Raw genomic sequence first — 23,954 nt, forward strand, 5'->3', positions numbered from 1 at the left:
GAAGTATAGACATTTGCACGTACGTATGTCCTTCACCCACCACCCACCCAACAACAAATTGAAACGTGTGATGGAAATTATGTATAGTGCGTCGCTCTCGGTAAACGCTACTACCGAACAGAACAATACGCAGACACGCAGAGCGCTACGAACGAGCGTTTTTCCGTTTCCGTTTTCAGGAGTTTTTTTTTTTCGTCGGCCGGAAGTTCGTTTTTATTGCGCGATGTACCATAATATTATCGCGTTCGGAACCAGTTGCCGGGTTCAGGGTTGTATCTACATGATCGTGCCGGTCGTCCGCTGCGCGACGAATATCCTATGATATTGTTATATTATTTTATTTTGAGCGTGCCAGCGGACGCGACATATTTTATAACAGCTTGCTAAATATTTTTGTAATTTTATTATATACAAACGGTTTGCAAACCATTTTTGCAACATGAACAAAGTACGGAGGTGCATATTTAAAATAAAATTAAGCGGTATTTTCGACCAATTTCGTCGGATCATAATAATTATTATTATTATAAAACGCGTAAGCGCTAGCACATTTTGAAATGCTGTGCCCCGTAAAAATTTAATACCACAAAACGGGCTTGTTATCGCTTCCGAGAGCGGTGGAATTCTTTATTTCTTTGAAGAAACAAATTAAATGTTTAATATCCCGCGCACGACGGTACGTAGAATTACCGCAGGACACGAAAATACGCATGTAAATATAATATTATTACTTATACTTATTTCGAAGAATATTATGTTGTTTGTGCGTTTTTATGTTAGTAGACTGCAGCAGTGACCTTATCGCACGAATAATTCTGACTGTTTTAACACTATTTTGCGCGACGATGTACAAAAAATAAAAATAAATGTTATACGTTTTGATATTATTATGATAATAAATGATAAATTTAAAAAAAAAAAAGATAATATTTTGCGTACACCGAACGTAGGTATACTTGCATAATAATATAATGTAATATGCGTCTGTTTGAGATTTCGCCATTAAAATACGGTATCTGCAGATTGTCTGTGTAACAATAATAACGCCATGTATAGTTATAGTATTAACGAATATCTGATAGAAATATTATCTGTCACGCAGTATTTTGGAATCGATAAAAGGTCTTTGAGATATTTTCTTTGGCCATAAAAACTCACCCATCCCACACAATCCTGTATTATTTTATTTTTATACCGCAGTATAAAATGTATATATATCTATGTATCATAGATGATTTAACAGCTATAATATTATAGTAATAATATCGTTTACAGAAAATCCGTCGGTTTAGAGACGATGGAAAAAAATTTAAAACAGTATAGAAAAACAATCGACAAACATATAATACTACAATATTACGATGTTCGTCCAATAGTGTCGATTGACCCATTTTCACACAACGATGGTTTTTAAAGTAAATAATATGTGGCATAAGTATAATATTTGTTACTATAAAATAGTATATATTATTTGTTTAGCCGAGCTCTTAAATCGTTTTCGCATATGTTTGCATTGTAATAGATGCATTCATTACAATGTACACAATAATATTGTTCTACATGTAGTAATATTATATACACGCTTGTTCATTAGTCACCCAATAAAATGTTATACATTTCGGTAATTGGCGTGCTTGAAAAATAATCGATTTAATTCGGCAATCGCGTTACGTTATTTTTTCAACACACCCGTTGCGTATATACCTTTATCGTGGACCATGGTTGCGAATTACAGCAGTCTGCATTATATTATATTGTGTTAGTTTCGCCAATAACGCTTATTGTAGTTGTATATATGGATCATATCATAATATCGTAACTTGAAGTGTTTTTAGTATTCATAAAAAATCCGTATAAATTAATTATTATAGAAATTGATTTTAATTCAGCTCATCATCACTACGCTTTTTATAGTAGGTACCTAATATTCACTGTATACCTATAGTATAGTACGGAAATATGAATCAATTTTTTTTATAGGTAGTACCGAATTTACTAAACAACAATATTACCTACGTCAAAAAAAAGGTTAGGTCAAACATTTATTTAGGAACAATAGTAAACTATTTTGTTCAAAATTCGAGCAGATTAGCAGCAGATTAAAATGGTGATATATTATAATTTATAACAATATTGTGGAGAAGAAAAGCATATATCATTTATTTATTTTTATTCCAAATAAATTAATATAGAGACCTATCGGTTTTTAAAAAAATCTAGAATGCGTGATGTCCAGTGACATTGGCTTCAACTTATTGAGTGATTAATTTTTATTATAGGTTAAACTAGATTTGTTGTTCTTTAAAGTAAATTTGAATATTATTAATGGTAATTTATATGATTATATTATATAGCCATCGAGGTCAGAGTAACTTATACAAGTGTCATCTTCAAATGTGGAAATATTAGTGAGGTTGTAATGGTGGGTATAGATATGTACTAAGTATCTGAAATACCGAATTTTTTACTATCTTCTATAATATAGAACGCATGTCTTGTAAAAATTAAAAAAATGTTTACGCTTTAATCGAAAATAATTGGTGATCTACATTTTTAAAATAATAAAAAAATAAGTAATGCACACGGACAGTACCTACTATTTTCTCGAGAATAAACTGACGCGTTGTTTTAATGACAAATTAATGGGTACCTGTTCGGTGTTCAGGCTACCTATATTCAACACCTACCGGAAATCGAAAATAATAATACAAAGCGATAAACCGTAGAGATTAAAAACCGCGAGAAAGTGAAAATCGTGGTTCCAGAGAAATACTGGCCGTACCGACTAAAATAGCAATTTTTAAGATCGAAACCGATTAAAAAATCAAAACTAAAATATTTCAACAATAACAAGGTATAAGTATACAATAGAAGCTCATTACATACTATTGTTATTAATATATAATTATATATTATTAAAAGGTGTATTGGTGTGTATATGGAAACGTGAAAATCGAGTTCGTTGACCAAATCTCGAGACAAAATAATAATAATAATCGTTCGTGTCCGGTGGTTAAGCCTCGTTTACTTAGTCTTACGGTTTTAATAAGTATATTATAGTTCTCCGGCTGGTACCGTAAATCGATAATTTATGACGATGAGTCTAATCGTTATTAGTCCAGACTGACTTTTCGGGAGTTGCTGAAAAGTCGGACTCGGTAGATTCGCTCGGAGAAAAAATAAAACGCACCGCCGTCGGAGAGGACGGTGGAGGCGGTGTATAGTGTCGCCGTGACAACAATAACAACAACAACGACAATGGAGGTAAAATAAAAAAATAATCACGTCCCAGACCCGCCACACGTACGCGGCAACTACAACTGCAGCACCGAGGCAAATAATAATAATAATAATAATAATATTAAATACAAAATACGGTCTGCGCCGCGACCGCAGCGCCGCACGGCGGCGGTCGACCGCACCAGCGCCAGCGAGCCAGGTACCTGTTCTCCCGCCGGCGCACTCGATAGTTCAGTTCAGTTTTCACACTCGAGTCGTCAGTTCGTTCGTCACCGTCCGTGCCAGTCGAGGAAGGATTATTTCTCGATTTACGCACACGTAAGAGATAATTTTTTTTTCGTTTCGAACGACAGCGGTGCGCGAGTTTTTCCGTCGATACTGTGCGTCCGGAAACCGAAAGGTTTTTTTGTTGATTTTTTTTTTTCTGATAAATTAACCACTGAATTTTATCGGTATACATATTAATATAATTTTATTTCGTCGTCGTCGCTGCTGTTGGTTTCAACCCGGCCTTTTTTTCTGCCGATGATCATGACGACGTCGACGTCGTCCCCTGCCGCTATTTGAGCGAGTGCACCACACACACACACAGGCCTAACGCCGCGACCCGCCGACACGACAGCGACCGGTGGTGGTAGTGGTTAGGTGTGATCAAACAGCGCCCGAAAAATGACAGTTTGCGCGTTTTTGGCGGCGGTGCTCGCGTGCACCGTCGCGGCCGCGTTCGCCGGTGGTTCGGCCGTCTTCCAGTCCGGAGCTTACGACAACGTGGTGGTCGCCATCAAGGATTCCGTCCCCGTGGCAAATTGCAAACTGATCGTTAACAACGTCGAGGTAAGTGTCTAGATAATATTATTATTAATATTAGGTATATTGTATATAGGTACACTTAGGTCCAAATTTCGTGTGGTTAAAGTTTTTTTATTTTTCGTTTTTCGGTCGAAAGACCGACGATACATCATTTTTCTTGATAGTAGTGATGGGTAGATTTTTTATCGTCTTATTAGACGGTGAACATTTTTTGTGTTTACTCTGAACAAATACAATATACACAAATCGGCGTAGTTAAGTCGTAGGTACCCATAGTCTCGTAATAATAATTTTACCGCCCGCCCGTGACTCGGGCGGCATACGTGCAATTATTATTTTTTTCCCTTTTACGGCGATTCCGTCGAGCAATTTATCGAATCACTTTACCGTGGTCCTGGGTAATTTCTTATAATATACGCAAGTTTTTATCGTCTATTGTGTTGTCGGCGGCCGTGCTCCACAATACATAATATATAATACGTCAATGCGTAGGAAGAGAACGTCGAATAGGAAAATATCAATCGCGGACCTTTAATAATAATAATAATAACAATAAAAAAAAAACTAGTAGGTATATAATACACATTTTATTATTTCAAACCGCCAAACTCGTCTCTATGAATAGGTCGACGACGACCACGATAGATATATACCTAAATATTATACATTATTATTATGTGCACCGGTTGACCGACCGACCTCCTCCGCCGGTGGCGGTGGTCCGGCCTTCCGTTTTGGTCTGATTTCGACGTTAAACGCGGCCGTGCCGGCTCTCTCGGAAAATTATAATAATTTATACGCGTTGTTTGCGCGACAATCGGACCGCGTACACTTGTTGCCGTGTCGCGGACGGTCGTTTTCGTTTGTAAACGTACATAATAATAATATTATTATTTTTAAATGGACAAATCGTATTTATAAACAATACGTGGAAGTCTATTATGTCATATTATCGAAATAGGATCGGATCTTCATCTCGCCGGCAATACGTTTTCACGGTCGCCTCGGCAATACCAGCGACAATAACGCGAAAACTGAAAATTTTCTTTCGCTTTCACTATTTTGCGGCGGCGGCGACATGAACGCCGCCACGACGGTAGCGCACCGCATCGGTCGCCCACAAAAACGTCTTATTATCGGTCAAACAGCGGGCCGGCGTGTAAAATTATTTACATCAATCGCACACAATCGCCGTATTAAAATCATAATATTTACACCTCGGAATTATTATCATTCGAGTTCGGTCGACAAGTCACGCAGGTATAGATACGCGGTCGAAAAACGGTGTTATAAAAAAATACACGCATTATTTATGATATCATATTATTGTCATTAAGTTATATGCCCGGTGCGCCCGGTGAAATATAGCGCGCGAGATCGGTTTTATCCTTACCATTCCAATATATTTTTGTGTCTGTGTGCCGTGTCGTCTTGTCAAAACCCGTGTATATCATACGGGTCGTCGGTCAAAACTGGTTTAAATATAGGTATATACCATTATGCTATAAATATTACGGGCCGAAATCTGTGGATATTAAGACAGCGAGGCAGTCTCTCTCCTCCGATGGTACTATTATAGCCAGTCGGAACATATAATTCATCGTCGTCGTGTGCGACACGATATAGTCGACCAAAACATAATATTAAGGAGATCCCGTTTGCTTTTCGTACACTGCGCAATGTGCACATTATTCTGTGCACACACGCGCACGATCCGATACGATTAATAATTATTGTCATTCTCTGGTCGATAATAAATTATAATAATAATTCAAAGTAGAGCGTCGAATTCCGAGGCGGCGCGTGCTGCGCAAAAAATAATCGACTTCGAATACGGTTTTTATGCACGCCATATATAATATGTATACAAAAAAAATGTTCGTATCGATTAAATGTAAAATAAATACTAACGACTGGTAATAAATACTAATAGTAGTTTAATCTGGACCGCCGAAACCAATGAATGCGTATTGCGTAGATGTCATCGAAAACACGGATTTAAACGCCTCGACGGAATGACCGCGAGGACTAATCGGATACCTGTAATTATCAATAACGCTATCCGCAAAGAAAAAAGTGAAACAAAAAATTATATACACTTTTAATGGTAGGTACCTATTCGCGTCGCGCGATGCTAAAGATTAATTATTGAACTTGAACCCGAGCTGAGACCATTAAATAACGCGCTTATAAAATAATCACGGATATAATTGGTTCGATCGGATACTATAATATAAAATATAATATAACGCTCGCCGTTCGCTGGCGGTGTGTAATCAGTAATCACTAAAAACATCATCGACGAAAACCTGTTAACCGGTTTCCGATGATGATAGCAATGAGGTTACGGCGGTCCGGTGGAATATAACGGATTTACTAAAGTCTCGCCACCGTATATTATAAGGCCGGGATAAATACGCGTTTACATGATTATAGGTACCTCCGATTATATTCGTACGTAGCACGAGTAACAAGTAGAGTAGATATACACAGGCGTTTTCGATATTTCCGAACTCATTATTTCCTCGCAGTGCGATGTAATAACTTATTATAGCTTTATAGCACACATAGCTTAATGACACTTCGTATCAAGTTTGAAATGCCGTCTTATAATGCGTGTGTCACATATTCCAATAATCGACTAATCTCTAGTATACCAACATAATATTATAGGCATACAGTGGACTAGTGGACTATAGTCAACGGAATAGAGAACAACGGTGCAATAACAAATCAGCAACTTCCTAATAGTCATTTAGTTATTTCTGAATAGTTTAGTGTTATGCCGGTCGCATCATCACTGCGGTAATATACGGCATAGCAATCTGGCAAAAAATAAAATATTGTAGTTTGATCGTTTTCAGGCCGACGCGCCGACGACGGTATGCTCTAAAAACCACGTTTCTCCTAGTTTGAAAAATAGGTACGCGAGTAACAGCGGTAGAAATTCAAAACGCGTTGACAAATCGAGGAACGGAAGAAAAAATCGGAAATATGTGAAAAAACAATGGTACCTACGTACATACAGACTGAAGCAGTATAGTAATCGGAATTAGACTAAAATGTCGTGAAAATCGCGAAAATGTATTCATCATACGTTGTCATAAACAATAATAAATACGCGTTTATGGGATTAGATGGCGGGTGGAGGCGGCGGCGGTTCCCTCGTTGTCACCGAGGTGAACACCGGTAGCTGCGGCCGGCCCGGGTCCCGCCCCGCGCGCGCTAATTGTTGTTGCCGCGCGACCGGCCGGACACCTCGCGCCGCGCCGCGACGAAAAACACGACCACGAAAAAACCGGTCCAGCGCGTCGATGTGTACTACGCCGGCGCTCGTGGAATTCGTTCGTTCGATACGCCGCCGGACGATTTTCTCGGTCGTGGGGCGCAGGTCGTCACTGTTATTATCATCATCATCATTTCTACACTAGGATTGTGACGCGTTACAATTTTGTGTGTTCTCCATCACCGCGGCAGTGGATAAAATTCATTCCGAACAGGAATATTATTCAAAACAGTCGGAGGTCAAAAGAGTATATTATGCTCTTGCTGCTGCTGCTGCTGCAGTCTCTCGTCTGTGTCTCTTTTTAGAATAATATATCGATCGTCATCTGGGCGCAGTGTCACGCCGCGAAGGCCGCCACCTCGTTTCCACATGATTTGACGTCGAGCGGACGTCGGCGCGAATGCTCGACGACGATGACGACACGATCTCACTTGTACTCTGTTCGTGCAGTGGATCCTTTGGCGGGGCTACTGCTGCAAGTTCCTAAATACACAAAATAATATTCTCTTTCGGTGGTCGTCTTCGACCGACCGTTACGACTGCGCCCGCGACCTTGGGCTAGCACATAACCCATTTATATTAGAATTGTGATGTGCGCTTTCCTGCAGGAAAAACGTAACGTGAAAAGCTTAACCGGCCGACTAATGTGATATAATTACCGAGTCCGTGGTGGTTCTAAACCATATATAAGCGGTGCTCCTCGTCTCTCCTCTGACGTTCTGGAGTCCGTGAATCCATCATTAGGTAATACACTCAAATCGCGGTCGCACACTCGACGATTAACCGCGGGGAAGAGGCATCGACGACGACGCCGCCGCCGCCTGGACCTACCTATTTATTATTATTAATCAAACGGCGTCCTCCCCCGGCCGCCCTGCTTCCTTCCGTTCGTTCTTTAAACGCTCGCGCGCGACTGACAGATTTCTTTCAAACACTGTTCGAGTACGAAACGCACACGAACAATGACGTTATAACGATAGTACTTGCGTTTATATCTCCACTATATTATGAGGTTGTATATAGATATTATATTTTGAATACATCGCGCTCGGCCTTTTTTCGTATATTATATTATTACATACCTACTAAAAATGATAAATGACCGCATCACGACGACGCGGTTTAATAATGAGAGAGGTGCACCAGCACCACACACACTTGACACGCGGACGACCTTAAACCACCGCGATCGCGGAGCGCACTATGTAACATGCAGTTAATTATCTCCAAGTATAGGTATACCTATAATATTGTATGCAGGTTGCGCGCACCGAGAGTGCATTATGGTACATACCGTTTTGTTTTGTGTTATTATTCTCTCCGACGTGGTTTACCGATCCGGTTACTATATAATATGACGTATACCTATGTAATATAATATACCTACATCAATAATATAATTGTATAATATGTAATAGTCTTCTGTAGAAAAAACGCATATTACATACCTACGGTATAATATTATATAGGTAATACGAATGCGTTCCTACATGTATGATGCAGTCGCGCACGCGCACACCGGATTCGCGGAAAACTGTCGTCGGTGGTCGCGGCGCCACACGTATATAAACGGCGGGCTTATAATATTATATCGAATCGTATAATATATATATAGGTACGGCGCGCTGCATTCTTCGTCTGTTCGACGCCGTCGCCGTCGTCTCGTGTGACGCGATCGGAATAACTAATACCTACGAGCAAAGGGCTGCTGCTGGCGAACGCGATTGAAATCGTGTACAAATTATCATTACTGCTGCGTATGGTATTTGGAGATGATCGGTCCTCTCCTCCCCCGCAGTAGCAAGGTCGACGCACATTGTGTGCGGATCCTCCGATGAGGCGCCGCCGAACTGGTAGCCTATATTATACATGCGGTATATTATAATAATACATCACTGTACCTTAAGTATAACTTACACGTAATAAGCATATGCGCGCGTAACAGTGAAAGTACACACATGTAAATCATGATGTACAGCCATTGTATACGAACACACGTTTAAAGTGCGCGCGGGTAAAAGAAAAAAGAACAAAACCGACGTCGAGTGCGTTTTAAATACGTCGCCGCAGCTATATTATTTTTCATTTTATACACGCCTAATTATTATACGCAGGTAGACTGCAACATATTATAGGTAGGCACTACTGCTGTTGCAAGTGTTTCGAAAAATCACTGGACCACAGAAAAAAAAAAACAATAACTCGACTTTTTACTAAACAAAACAATACGGTTAAAAAAAACAATGTTTTTCAGAACGTCCGGTAAAAGAAAAATTTGAATATTATTAAAAACGATTAAAATGTATATTATGTACCTATACTATTGATATATTATCATCGTAGATTCGTAGCGTGTATTGACCAAAGAAATTATAATAATTACGTAACGTGCGGTGGAAATATACCAATTTGTAATTTAGTGGCGTACGACGACCGCGGTTGGTTAGGAGGATATGGGGTGAGGGGGGGGAGTGTAGTGTTTATTATAATATTTTAACATACACAGAACAGTGTATACGTTTAACTGCGTTTATAGCCGAAGACAAAAAAAATCAAAAACAACGCTTTTCTCTGGACGTGGTGCGGGTAATTTTATATTACACGCACGCGTGTACACTTATAATATATAGGAACAGTTTTTGTCTCTCATATACACTATAATATAATATAGTTTGTGCATAATATGTGAACGGATAACGTTACGCGGCAGAGGAAACGCACTGCATACATATATTAAATGTTCTAAGGCTGTATGGTAGTATGGCCGGTCGGCAAGTACATACACATGTGTCTACTTATAAGTATATCCTTGTTCAGAGTCCGCGTAACCCAATATATTATGGAAGCAGCCGTGTGTCCGTGCACAATATATACCTTACACTATAAATACTCACTCGGGTTGAATCATTTAACGCACTCATCGTGTCTCTCCGTCGTCGTCCGGCTCTTGTCTTGCGTCGCGGCACTCTTTAGCTTGAAAAGCGCGCACACACACACACACGTAAGCGAGTACGTAATAGCATAACATGTTTACGGTAACCGTTCGTACACCCGATACTACGTTAAACGCGTTTACGGCCGATTACACCGGTGCAGACGTCGAACTGTGATGTGCGTGTATACCGGGGGTACGACCGAGGCTTCTCCGGTGCCCAACTGCACAATATGATTTGTACACACTTACACGCCGGACTTTCACTTCACGTGACTCGAGTTAATAATAAAAACTTCGTATCCCGAATTTAGTTTTTTTTTCGTCCCAAAACACTTTCTGCGGAAGTCGTCCGACGGCGCCGGTCATTAGACGACACATGGCGACACGGCGTATGGAAATTGGACGCGTGCACTTCCCTCGAGAAACCCCAAAAACCACGAATTGCGGCTGTATCGATTTTCTAGGTAATTTCTCTAATGCGTACGGATAATATTTATATCATACGATAATTAGTAGTACCTAGTACCTAATAAGTTATAACTCGTCGATTATATCGTCGTGGCGGCGGCACCATATGTTTTCCCCCGGAAAAGGATTACGTCCGACGGAGAATAATACCCTCGGTCTCCGTTGCCGCCATCATGTACGACCGAAACGAATCCTACGCCGTTTCTTGTACATCCCATTGTGTTATCCGCCGCCGTATACGATTAATAATTATTATCGCGGCGGCGGCCCGTAATCACTGTGCGCGGCGGCAATGGTTTTTACAACAAAACCGACCGACCGTGATGTGTATACGATTGACGTTTTTTTCTCTCTCTCACTCGTCTTATTATCGCCGACGTCGCGTTATTAAATTATATAAGACCTCGCGGTTTTTTTTTTCGTGAATACCGTACGCTTGGACAATATAATATATACGCATTATAATTTATAATAAATATATATATTATTATGTATATATAATATATAGGAGGTCGTCTCGTCGTGTGAATATTTAACGGTTTTCTAGCCGTGAGGAAGCGTAAAAAGGGTGTTAGTGGGGGAGACACGTGTGCTGTAATCGGTGCTCCTAAGCATTATTACAAACGGTGCCGACGAAGTATATAATATTATAATGTAAGCGAGTGCGTGTGCATATAGGAGACGAAATGGCGAACGCTGCAGTCTGTACCTACATAATATAATATAAGAAAAATACCTTCGACCGGTCGTGCACAGAGTTACTCTTATTTTTATCCGTTCGAGAGAGACGACATAAGAGCGAGCGGGAGAGAGAGGCAGGCAGGCAGACAGATGACCGTCGTCGACTTTATATATATATTATTATTACACATTATACTTGGAGTCTTGCTCGATGACGGTCGTCGTCGTCGTCGTTGTCGTGGCGTCGGCGTCGTGCGTTCGCGTTTCGGTCGTGACCAACGCCGCAGCATAATATTTTATCCTACGGGGCTAATCGACGGCCGATTGTTGTGTGTGTGTTCGAACGTTTTTCTCCTCTCTCGCTCTCCGATCGGATTTTTTTCTCCCCTCCACCTCGTCATCCACATTGCACATTCATGAGTATTATACAGAGTACACAATAATATTATACATGCGCAGAACCCATAAATCCCCGTGCGAATAATATATATATATATTATTTCTGCGTGTGCGCGTATAATATGTGTCGTGGGTGGATTTCGTTTTGAATATTATTATTATTATTATTGTTATATACTTCGTCTCTCGGGTCGGAGTGTATTATAACGTATCGTCGTCGCGTATACATTATTTATTATAATAAATTTTACATATTTAAGTGTGAGATGGTATGTGGTGTACGATCGAGTTTATTTTAACAGTCTGAATATTTTACAATATATTATAATATTATACGTATGTTTAAGTGTAACGCAAACCGGTTGAGCCGTAATATCTCGCGCGAGCGCCCTCGGTAAACGTGCTAATCGCGAAAAAAAAAACGATTGAACGCGCGCCACAACAATAATAATAATAATAATAATAATAATACTACACAAAGAGCTCTTATAATATATTACGTTATATCGTGCTATACGCGTCCGGCCGCTTTTTTTTCCAACTCTCCGCGGAAATCGTGAAAATGCGCTGCAGTCTCCCGGTTGTAGACGTGTGCAACGTGCAAGTCGTGTAAACTTCGATGCGATGTTTGTCTGCTACAGCTATGTGAATAAACTCTTACTGCACGTTAAGCAAGCGGGGAATCGGTGAACGAATATAAATCTTTATTATTATAATAATATATTTGCAACTCCGCACAGTGGCACGCAATTTTCAAATTTTAACTCGTATTATTTCTGGTCCGTATACTAGTCCTGCACGAAGCAAGAGACCAGTTCGCGGATCTCCAATGTTTTTTTAAATTAAATTCGCCAATAACGTTATCTCTAACCGTCAAACTCGGTGTTTGTTACCTAATTATTTGATAATATACTGCGTTCCGACCGACTCGTTAAGAAATCGTTACAATCGGGTAAAACATCTGCGAAATTATTACGCTCTTGCCGTTTGGTTTTTATTAAATATCTAAAATGACGTTTTCAATGCTCTGAATTGAAATTATAAAAACTCATATCATAGACTTCGGCTTGCAGTGCAAATTATGTAGTACGAACTTTTACCGATTACACGGCAGACTAGCGCGTTTATCGTATAAAAGAAAATATCGTGGTGAACGCGAATTATTGCTGAAATATTTCAAAAGTATACCTATATATTTACGGTAATTGCTAAAGCGATCACATTCAATTTAAATAATTATTACTAAATGATTAACTTTATGATTGATTCTTATTGTAATTTATCTATTGATGATTATAATCGTATTATTTTTTTTTACTCTAAAACCTATAGATTTATTGTCTCCAATGTGTAACGCTCAACTTGGTCTTAACCAACGTTGATCGTTACGATAGCAGATAGAACCATAGAATTAGTAACCAAAGTTAATATGCACCAACTCTTTCCAAATGTGCGTAAGATATAAAACAAGAACACTAAAAGCCATCCTACAAATTCTTATTTCCGCAATTAAATGTCTAAAATATAAAATAATGGATTTTCATATTAACTTAGAAATATTAAAATTGTCATATTTTATTTTTTTGTCTATGAATATAATACTGACTTATAAATAATAAATCAATAGATGATAGGTATTAAAATGTTATAAAACTCAAAAACGTCTTATTTATTTATTTCACACGTTAGAACCATTTTATAGATAGTTGTTGCTAACAGTAAAGGCACACACGGTGATCACTGATCACCTTATTTGGACTGACATAAAATAATAATGTCTGGTGAAAAAACAATTTTACGTTTATTCTTTATTACAATCATTATGACTCCGGGGTATCCCAATCTTCGTTTAATTATATAATATGTAACACTGTATAACCTCGAAATGTTCATAGAAGTACATTTAATTTAAATGTTTTATATAATCTAGTGTTAACAGAATATACATTTTGTCCGTACACACCGAATAAATAAAATATATAAATATTATTGCATCAAATATTTAATATTATTTATTAATTATTATCATCGCGTTCGGCTAGTAATGCATTTAACCACATTTAAATCGTAGAATGTTATCGTCGACATTGCGATCATGCGTATTATAGATGAATTCCAGCAATCGATTTGATGTTTTGTTTCGGAATCCCGTCGGTAATTTCGAGAAATCCAAACACCGGTCGCGTTCTTTTGGAAAGTCAAAAATCCATCGAAAAATATGGAGATATTATAATAATAATAATATAACGTATACAATGTGTGCGGGTAGAGAAAAAATCTACACACACACACACGCGCAAATGTGAACGCGTAATAATAATATTATGTGCTTACACGTGTAAAGTGTGAATATCGATGAAAATCATCGATTGCGGTGCTGGCAAGTCGAAAAACCGCAAGACCCGACCGACCGATCCATAGACGCGGTGGTAAATCACATTTTCAACGTTTATCGTGTGTTATGGACTTGCGGCCGGTGGTACACTCGGAACACTCAATATTATATACGAAGACGTCACCGTGTTTATATATATACACATAATATTTTTTTTTTGTTTCCACGGCCCAACAGGTAAGAGGCGTGTCGGCCGTTAATGGATCGGGTTTTCGTTTTCGAGAATGACGGAGAGAACGCTACGGGGAGATATACATGTATATATTATATATATACCTATACGATAATAATAATAATAATAATAACCGGTACTTATGGCATGGAGAGTGCATTATGAGATATTTCTTCGGACGACATTATATATACGGGCGACCGTAATAAGCATTTCCATTATCCTACGTGATGGACGACCCCCCCCCCCCCCCCGAATCACACACACACACACCCTGCGGTTGACGGAACGCGCTTTAGAAGGATTACTATTTATTTTTTTTTCGTTAATATTATTCTTTTTTTAATGCATTCGGCGTCACCGCCCGGACTCCGTCTGTCGGGGCGAGAGGGATTCGCGTCGCACATCTTCACTCGCGCAAGTAAAAAAACTACGGAAAAAGAGTCAAAAACTCACAAAATATTTTTTTCGTAACGGCGGCGGCGGCTAGTAAGATACGAACAACAATGCGTTTCGTAATATTATTATATCGGTTGTATGCGATACCACGCGAGGTTAACGCTAATTAGCCGTCTGGGTACAATCGGACGAGAGCGTCTTGCACGAAGATTTGATGGCCAAACACTGCACGGTCCGACGAGACGGTCGAGTGTTATTAGGTTTTTTTTCCTCGGTAATTTGCCAACGTCGTCCCGCGGCCCTCTCGACTTAACGCGCATTTGACGCGGCAGTTCGACGTGTGTTCGACTCCATCATCGGACGGGCGCGCGCCCGCTTTGTGTTCCGGACAGCTCGGCCGCCGTCAGAAGCGGCTAATTACCGGACGAGACAACTACACACAGACCGTCGACCGGTTGATGTATTATGTGTTTCGCGTAGCGCACATAAATACCGCATCACTATATGACACGGCTAATATGATATTATTATTATTGTTATTGTGCGTGTAGGTACACGGGTAGCGTATTATAGGTAGCTGGTACAAACCAGACGTGGTATGTATGCAGGGTACTCGTTACGCCGTCGTACGCATATTTGACGACAATAGGCCCCGTCGTACACGAAACGATTTTCTAACCCCTGTGTCCGCGCGACGGGAGATGATGGTTCTAAGTACAGGGTGGTGGTGGTGGTGCGTCTCGTCCGGTTGATGAGCAGCGGCGGCAGAAGTAGTAAGACGTCAAATCGTAAACTACGTCGTATCGTTGTACTTCTATTACGATAAGTAATAACGTACACTGGTAAAATGGTATTGTGTCGTGAACAACGTTTTCTCTATTAATAAATCTTTACGATATAATATACGTATAGGTACTGTACAGGTGGAGGAGGAGAAGCCATACGAAAAAAACTCTCATAGCAACGGCCCACAACAACTACAATAATAATATGTAACCCGTGTCCGATCGATGCGGTCGCTTACAGATTTTTCCTCGGAGCAGATTGAATGAGAATAATAATAATAACGAGAGGGAAAAAAAACAGTGTTAGTCATTTTGTGGATACGGTGCGCGTTTTTTTTTATGTAAATCGGATCGGCGGCGGCGGAGGTGTCAACCCGCGTCCGAATCGTAGCGCGTGTTTGCCCGCCGCGTTTGGCACCGATCGAGCCCGCGCGTGGGGACGTGTCTTATGATTGGAAAAATGCGTGTATCACTATTATATTGTTATTGTGTAGCCACGGTGTGCCGTTGTCCGAGAATTAACTTGAAATTTTTTCTATTTTACGCGGACAAAAAATAAAACCAATCTCTCGAATCGACTATATTATAATACATTATTAAGTACAGGACGTTACCGCGGCGAATATGCGCTCGACAGCGTACGCCAAAAACCGAACGGACGCACAATATTCATTAATAATAATAATCTACTCTGCCGGCCAAAATAACATCAATACAAATCGTCGGTGTCTGGGTAACGGAGCGGCACGGTACAGGGGGTGTCCTTCGTGTATGTGCGCGACATCTCTGTCAGTGGCATTTCCTCGGGGCGACCTATGCGCTCTCGGGAGGAAACGAAAAAACTGGTCGCACAATAAAGAAGAATACACATACCTACTATCGGAACACATATTATACTATTACCGCGGTTGGGTTTTCAATACGACTACTTGGTTGTTGGTATTATATATAAGTGGTGCGTGTGTGTGTGTGTGTGTAATCGGCGCGCCGGGCATGCAGTAATGGCCCGGGAGAATTCCTCGGCCGACCTCGTGAGAAAAACGTTCGGAGACTATTCGGTCGTCGTGGGGTATATATAAGAGCTTCTAACTCGTATTTCCATCGTTCCGGAATGGTGTAGGAAAAAAACACAACAATAATAATAATAAATAATACGTCGTTGTTGGCTGTGGGCTGACCTGTGGCCAGTGATAAATGATGATAACAATAAAATAGCATAATCTAGCATAATATAGACTTGCTACTCGACGTCTATCCAGCCACGTGTTGCCGGCGGGACCTAAGTGGTGTCGAAATCGCGTCGTTTCGATATTCCGATTTCGATACGTGTCACGCGCTCCCTCGCCAATTGCCGGTTTTTTTTTTATTATTATTAAATCGTTGTCTATTGCGTGCGGTCGAGCATAATATTATATTATATAGGTACCTACTGCATATTATCATTATTTTTATATGTCCGAAAAAAATAATAATAACCGTATATAGCGTATAGAAATTATGTATATAAATATATATATTTTGTGCCGCCGCCGCCGCCACTTTCTCCGCCGCTCGACGATTATATTTTTTATCGCTCGCATTTCGTAAAACTCACGCGCATATTGATAATTTTTTTCTCGATAGATTTCTCCACAATAATATGATATTATAATGTGTGTTTACACGCCGCATATATATTTAGCCGCCCGGGTGACGTACTCGAAAAACGGCAGTCGGGTCGCGGGCGGTGATTTCAATAGTCGCTTCGATCGTAACCGATTCTTGTTTTTTTTTTTTTTTTTGATGTGCGCTCTACATTCACACCCATTGTTGTCTTGGTCGTTGTGTCGTCCTATGCAAATAACTCGTGCGGAGGACACTCTCTCGCACAGTGAATTTTCGATGAAAATTCTTCGGACGCACATATATACATACGTACATAAAACCAGTCTTGTCAGGACTGGTCTTCGCCGCCGCCGCCGCCGCCGCTCTTTGAAATCGACCGGCTTTGGGTTTTAGGCTTATGGCAATAATTAGACGAAATCCCGGTCGGAAATTTTACCGTTTAAAATGGGATTAATTTCATAAATCAAACGGGTGTGTCTTGCTTCCGTTTTTCCGTCGAGAAAATCTCCGAATTATAATCTTGTTACGCGCTTGTCCGGCATCAATCACACGGCAGCTGTGTTGTATATAATATTATAAATATTATGTACATATTTATACACACGACCGTCGGTTATAATGAGCACCTCGTGGTTGATAATTAACCGGTCGGCCACGGTACGATAGATTTCTCGCTAAATCGTCGGATAAGTTTTCGCCGCTCGATAACCGCGCGCGTAATCCACTGGGTTTTAATTGATTCGTGATGAAAACTAGGAATAACGGTATGAGAAAAAAACGCTCTTGCCGGCCACCGTCGCCGATTAACGACAAGACACGTTTGTGATCAGAAGAAGAGTACTTAAATATATAAATCATATCCTATATTGTTCTTGTTATCTATACCTGCTGCACCGTTACACCGTCAGCTGCAGCGACCTATCACTTTCCCGCCGCGCGCGATTGCGTTTTTAGAAACTCTTCGTTATAATAATCGACCGATCGTCGTCGTAACAATAGGAAATGACTTTTCGGACGCAAACGTGAGCAACGATACCTATAACATAATCGATACCGTATAATAATATTAGAACCACCGTAATCGACTCGATATATTCGTATATCTACCCACACAGAGTCTTCTCCGGGTAATACGATACGTACCTATACAACAACCATATTATAATACTGCACACGTTGCAGACATTTGCATATGTTACGTGTGTGTGTTACATTCGTTTACGTCGGTAAACTCGCGTTTTATTTTCTCTCTTGGTTTTTGGACATTCCGACCGAGACTAATGGGCCTAGGGGATTTCTTCGGATTTGTATGGTATATATATATATTATACGAAGAGTGGGTAACGGGCGCGTCGTCGTCGTTATTATTTTATTTTATTTTTGGTTTCGGTGCCGAAACCACTGACGGACAGACGAATTAGCTGCCGGGTGATTTATAACGTGTTCGAAATCACGACCGGTTCGACTGGCAATCAATTCTCGCCCAGGGCGCGCATGCTCACAGCTGCAGACGCGCTTGTGATAAATACGTTCCTCGCCGCCGCGGTTATACCTCTCGCTGATCGCCATGACGTATAATATATATAATATTATAACGTACTATTTTTTTTTCTGTTCGTCATTATAATAATAATATTATACACATTTTATCAACGTCGACGTTTTCACGCCGTCGCGCGTTCCACCGCCGATGGGGTAGTTTGAGGGGGTTATGGCTGATGACGAAGCCCTAGGTATGTGGCATTGACGGCGGCGCACACGTAAGGTTTGACGTGACACCGGTGAAAAATAATACGCGATATGTCCGTCCCCCGGGGAGAGCGCACAACCATACATTATTTGTGTACATATATTATGATATATACCCACGAACGGTTATTTAAAATGAATTTTTTTTCTCGTGTCACAGGCGGCATTCACCAGTGGATCGAAATCTCTACACGAAGCGCTCAGCGGCAAGGCTTACTTCCGGTCGGTGACCGTGATGCTTCCGCAAAACTGGCCAGACCACTGTGTCGGTCATCTGCGTGGGATCGTCAGCAGCCAGGGAGAGACGCCAGACGTGCTCGTCGGACTTCCGCACCCGGTGCACGGAGATGCCCTGTGGACACAACAGTCACAAGGTTGCGGCCGTCCTGGTGACGCCATATACTCTAGTTACCGGTTATTCCAAGAGCCCCGAGAACTGGGCAAGGAGCTGACCAAACAGTGGGCCAAATACCGGTACGGAGTGTTCGATGAGGTCGGATATGCCGGCGACGCGGTCTACCCGTCATGTTACGCGTCCGAAACGTCTCCGGCCGAGGTCAACGGATGTTCTGACAAACCCATTTCCCAGACCAGGTGCGTGTGCAGCGATTGTTGTGTACAATATTATAGCTGCGATCGAAAATGTTTTTTTTTTACAAGACTAATTTTTCTTCTTTTCTATTTTTATAGAGCTTGTGATTCCATCAACACGACAGCATTGGTCCACCCGGAAGCAAAAACTTCACTCATGTTTTCCACAGCATCTCAAGTGACCAAGTTCTGCGACGCTTCCAGTCACGACCGTTACGCGCCTACCAAACAAAATGCACTTTGCGGAAGGCGGAGTATCATGGAGGTCATAAACACTCATCCGGACTTTACCAAAGGGTAAGTGATCGTTGCGCACGTAAACAGTATATCAATACGCGTATATATTTTGATTGTGGACGTTTAATTTATTTTTATTGTCATGTTTAGTGTGAACTTGTCGGGAAATCAAAATCTAACGCCGACGTTCATCTTCAAGAAAGAAATGCTTACCAGATACGTAGTGGTCATCGAAGACACGAAAGATATGATGGAAAGGGTATGTACCACAAAAATGTTTACCTGTAAATCCTCGGACGATCTTCTCGATCGATTATTGATAATAACATAATATTATTATTATTTTAATATGGGATTAATAATTATTATTTTCATTATGTAGGAATCTTGGAGCTTTTTACGATTGGCTATTCGTAAATGGGTCGTACACGATCTTCCAGCAAACACCGAAGTTGGCCTAGTTTCGGCCAATGATTCTTCAGCTAACCGTCTGCACGAACTAAGCAGATTACAAACACCGGAAGCAAGAGACCAAGTAGCGTCGAACATCCCATACTCTACTGGTGACTCGAGGCAACCGGCGTGTTTGGCCTGCGCATTGAAGGAAGCTATACAGGTAATTAATCATGCCAATGCGACCTTTCGCAGGACAAAGTCACCAAAAACAAAATATATTTATTTATCTGTTGTGTTTTATCTTTGCAGATGTTGGAAACTCGCGCAAGCAAAAGTGGTCCCGCCAGTTCGGTCATCGTAGTGATCGCCCCTGGAACTTTAGCATCGTACACGCCGGACTTGGCTAAACAAGTGTCCGAGGCCAAAGATAAAAACATACGTTTGGCAACCGTCACGTACCCGATGCTCAACAGGCTCAAATCCCTGGACTGGATGGCCGACAAGACCGGTGGTATTTCGTTCACAGTCACCGAAAACCGGTACAACATGGCAACGTCATACTTGTCCACTTACTTCAAGTTGACAAACGTTATGCGCAATATAATGGAAACATACTACCAAGGCAACAAAGGCGATTTGCCAGTGGAAATTCACAGGCGTGAACTGACCGACGACGGGCGGACCGTGGTAACTGGTAGCTTCGTTTTGGAGGACCACATGGGCGAACCGGCAAAGTTCACCGTTTACACGCACAATACCGAAAATCCACTGATCAGAGCTATCACCCTAACCAGCCCATCGCAGCGGGTCTACTCGACTCGATCCGATTCGCTGTTATCGCTTAAAATGCTCAGTGTGCCGGCCGCCATAAACGAGGTGAATATTATTACATGTTTATGTTTATTATTATATGTTATCATGACATTTTTTGTTGATGTTGCTGTTGTTTTTTTATGTTTTATTTCAATGTTAACAGAGTGTGTATTTTTCGTTTTACAGACCGGAACGTGGACATACCACATCGAACGGTTCCAAGGAAGTCCGCAACCGCATTACGTGCAAGTGATGGCCAAACCGCTATCGAAAAATTCTCCTGTGGTCAGAGCTAGGGCTTGGACAAGTGGAACGACCAATCCATTGACGATTTATGCCGAAGTCAAACGCGGCGACTATCCAGTACTGGGTGCCAAGGTCGAAGTGTCGGTCATCCGACCAGGTTTAAACGGTTCGAACGCACATCGTGAAAAGTTTGATCTCTTGGACACAGGAAGTGGAGGTCAGTACAATTTGTATAATTAGTGTTTTCTAAAATAGCGATAATCCGTTGTCAAAGAAAACATTATTCTTCTAAACCCAAAACATTTTTTTATTTAATTTTACTGGTTTTAAACAGATCCGGATCTTATGAAAGGCGATGGAATTTATTCAAGATATTTCAATCCGATGATTGGTGGACTTGGAGTTTATACTTTTGAAATCACAGTTTCGGACAGCAGCAGCAATGCGTACACTTGGCAACACAGTTCCCACAGAAACATAGAACGAAATCCAGTAAATTCTGGTTAGTATAGAACTTCAATAATTTAACTTTATAAATTCATATGACATTACTTAACGTCACATTATTGTATTTATAGAATCGAACTGCTGTGGATCGTTCATGACGTCACCGTCAGTGGAACAACTGAATCCGTTCCAACGTATTATCACCCCACTGTCTGTCACATACACCGCTGAAGATCTGTCGTCATCATCGGCGAATGTGGGCCGAGTGGGTGACCTGAAAGCCGAAATTGTCAAGTCTGAGTTGAAAGCCCGACTTACATGGACGTCGCCGGATATGGGTGGAAACTCTGTAGCCCGGTATGAAATCCGGTATTCACAGTCACTTCGGTCGTTGCTCAACGACTTCGACTCTGCACCAGTTTGGATTCACGGCACTCCGCTGCCGTTGGCTCCGGGCTCAGAGACCGTGTTCTCAGTGGACATGAACAAGATGCCCGAGCTCCTAGACCAGACGCTGTTCGTGGCCGTCAAAGCGTACGGTCGCGTCGAGTCTGATTCCATTCCCGGACCCGTGTCTAACTGGGTCAGGGTGTCGGTGCCGTCACCACCGCCTCCGCCGTCATTGATCACCACTCACTCGTCAGTGTCGTCAGCCGACCCGTCTTGGACATCTGCCAACCAGAACGTCATACCCGGGATCACCGGGGACTTTGAGATGCACTACGACGTATTGTTACCGGCCGCTGGTGGCCTGATGCTACTGGCTCTGCTGTTGCTTATGTACTGTGTGTTTTGCGCCGTCAAACGCAACCGGAAGCCGGAGAAACAGTCGCCCAAGCCGGAAAAATCGCTCAATGTGTCTGTCATACCCAACGGCAACGGCGGTGCACTGAACATATCTTCTCCCATGAACGCCATCAAGACAGAACTGGAATCTCATTTTGAACCTTGTCTGATCGACACGGGCGACGCGAAGAAACGGTACAGTGTGGCACAATACGGAACGGCTGCAACCAACGACCATCACTACAATCTCCAGCAGCAGCAGCAGCATCAACAACCGCATCAACAACCACATCAACAACCGCATCCTTACCATCATCAGAGTAATGGTCACCTGAGCGTGATTGCTGGAGCAACGTTGACCCGTGCACCGAAACCGTTGAGTCCGTACCAATCGTGGACCGCTTCGCAGTTGTTGCACGAACACGAGCGCAGGACCAGTCCATACGGTCAGATCGGCGACTTCGAGAATCAGTATCCGCCACCAGTGCCTCCTCTGCCAGCTTACCAGCAACAGCAACTCCAACAACAACAACAGCAGCAACAAGCCAACGCGGAAAACATTTACGGAACGGCCCCGGGCCATTTCCAGCAGCAACAAAACGGACTACCACCGCCCGGCCAGTACAACAACTATCACCGGAACAATATGATCCTGTTCAACCAAAGCCTACAGGGATCTTTGAGTTCGGTCAGCAGCGGTGACAAGAAGAAACGAAACATAACCATGGTATAATTACTGAAGAAAGTGAAGAAGACGACGACGGAGCGTTGAAGTTATTAAGACTGACTACTTATTTTGTGTGACTTTGGTCTTCTCCGACGCTAATCGTGTGTACGTGCACTATTTGGTCTGTTTACTGGATGTTTATTTTTTTTTATTTTTTGCGGTTTCTAGTCAAATTCACTAATGTCGTAGACTAAAAACCACCACACGTACAACCAAGTTATATTTTGTTTTTTGTTATGATCTCACTTGTTTCTTGTAAAATACTTTTGTAATTAAATTAAAATAATTCCCCCTCTTGTATAATGATGGTAATTAATAATAATGGTTATTATTATTATTTTACTACTACTACTACTATTACGTTCGTAAAGGACCTTTGTATAAGCTTTATTATTATGAAAACTGCCTCAAATCCCTAAATAGATATACTGACAATTATTATTATTATATTAATAAGTCGAGTGTTATGCACCGTTTTGTGCCTTTTTTTTAAATATTATATTATTATTAATGTAAATCGTATTGTATGCATGACCAAAAAATATCATGTTGTTAAAATATCGTGTCTAGCTCTATTGACTAGCTATCAATTTAACTTTAGACAACAGTAATATTTTTTTTATGTCCAAAATATTTATATAATGATATATTTTTGTACCTAAACTTAAGTTTGTTGTAGACTACTTAGCGAGTAAGCCATTGTGTACATTCATATTGATGATTTTGTAAAAAAATATACATACATACCATATTATATTAAAACAATAATAATTGGGTAATTTTTTTT

At 41.0% G+C, this 23,954-nt stretch overlaps 1 protein-coding gene across 1 annotated transcript; it reads left to right on the forward strand.

The window, feature by feature from the left end:
• Positions 1–3,463: 3,463 nt before the first annotated feature.
• LOC132951898 (calcium-activated chloride channel regulator 1-like) lies at positions 3,464–23,946 on the forward strand. The gene is made up of 9 exons (XM_061023943.1): positions 3,464–4,074; positions 19,085–19,518; positions 19,615–19,812; positions 19,903–20,011; positions 20,135–20,368; positions 20,458–21,024; positions 21,148–21,424; positions 21,542–21,709; positions 21,786–23,946. The coding sequence occupies exons 1-9, from the start codon at positions 3,910–3,912 to the stop codon at positions 23,171–23,173; spliced, it is 3,540 nt and encodes a 1,179-aa protein (XP_060879926.1). The 5' UTR covers positions 3,464–3,909; the 3' UTR covers positions 23,174–23,946.
• Positions 23,947–23,954: the final 8 nt, after the last annotated feature.

This window comes from Metopolophium dirhodum, chromosome 9 (genome assembly GCF_019925205.1).
Source record: "Metopolophium dirhodum isolate CAU chromosome 9, ASM1992520v1, whole genome shotgun sequence".
Classification (NCBI taxonomy): domain Eukaryota; kingdom Metazoa; phylum Arthropoda; class Insecta; order Hemiptera; family Aphididae; genus Metopolophium; species Metopolophium dirhodum.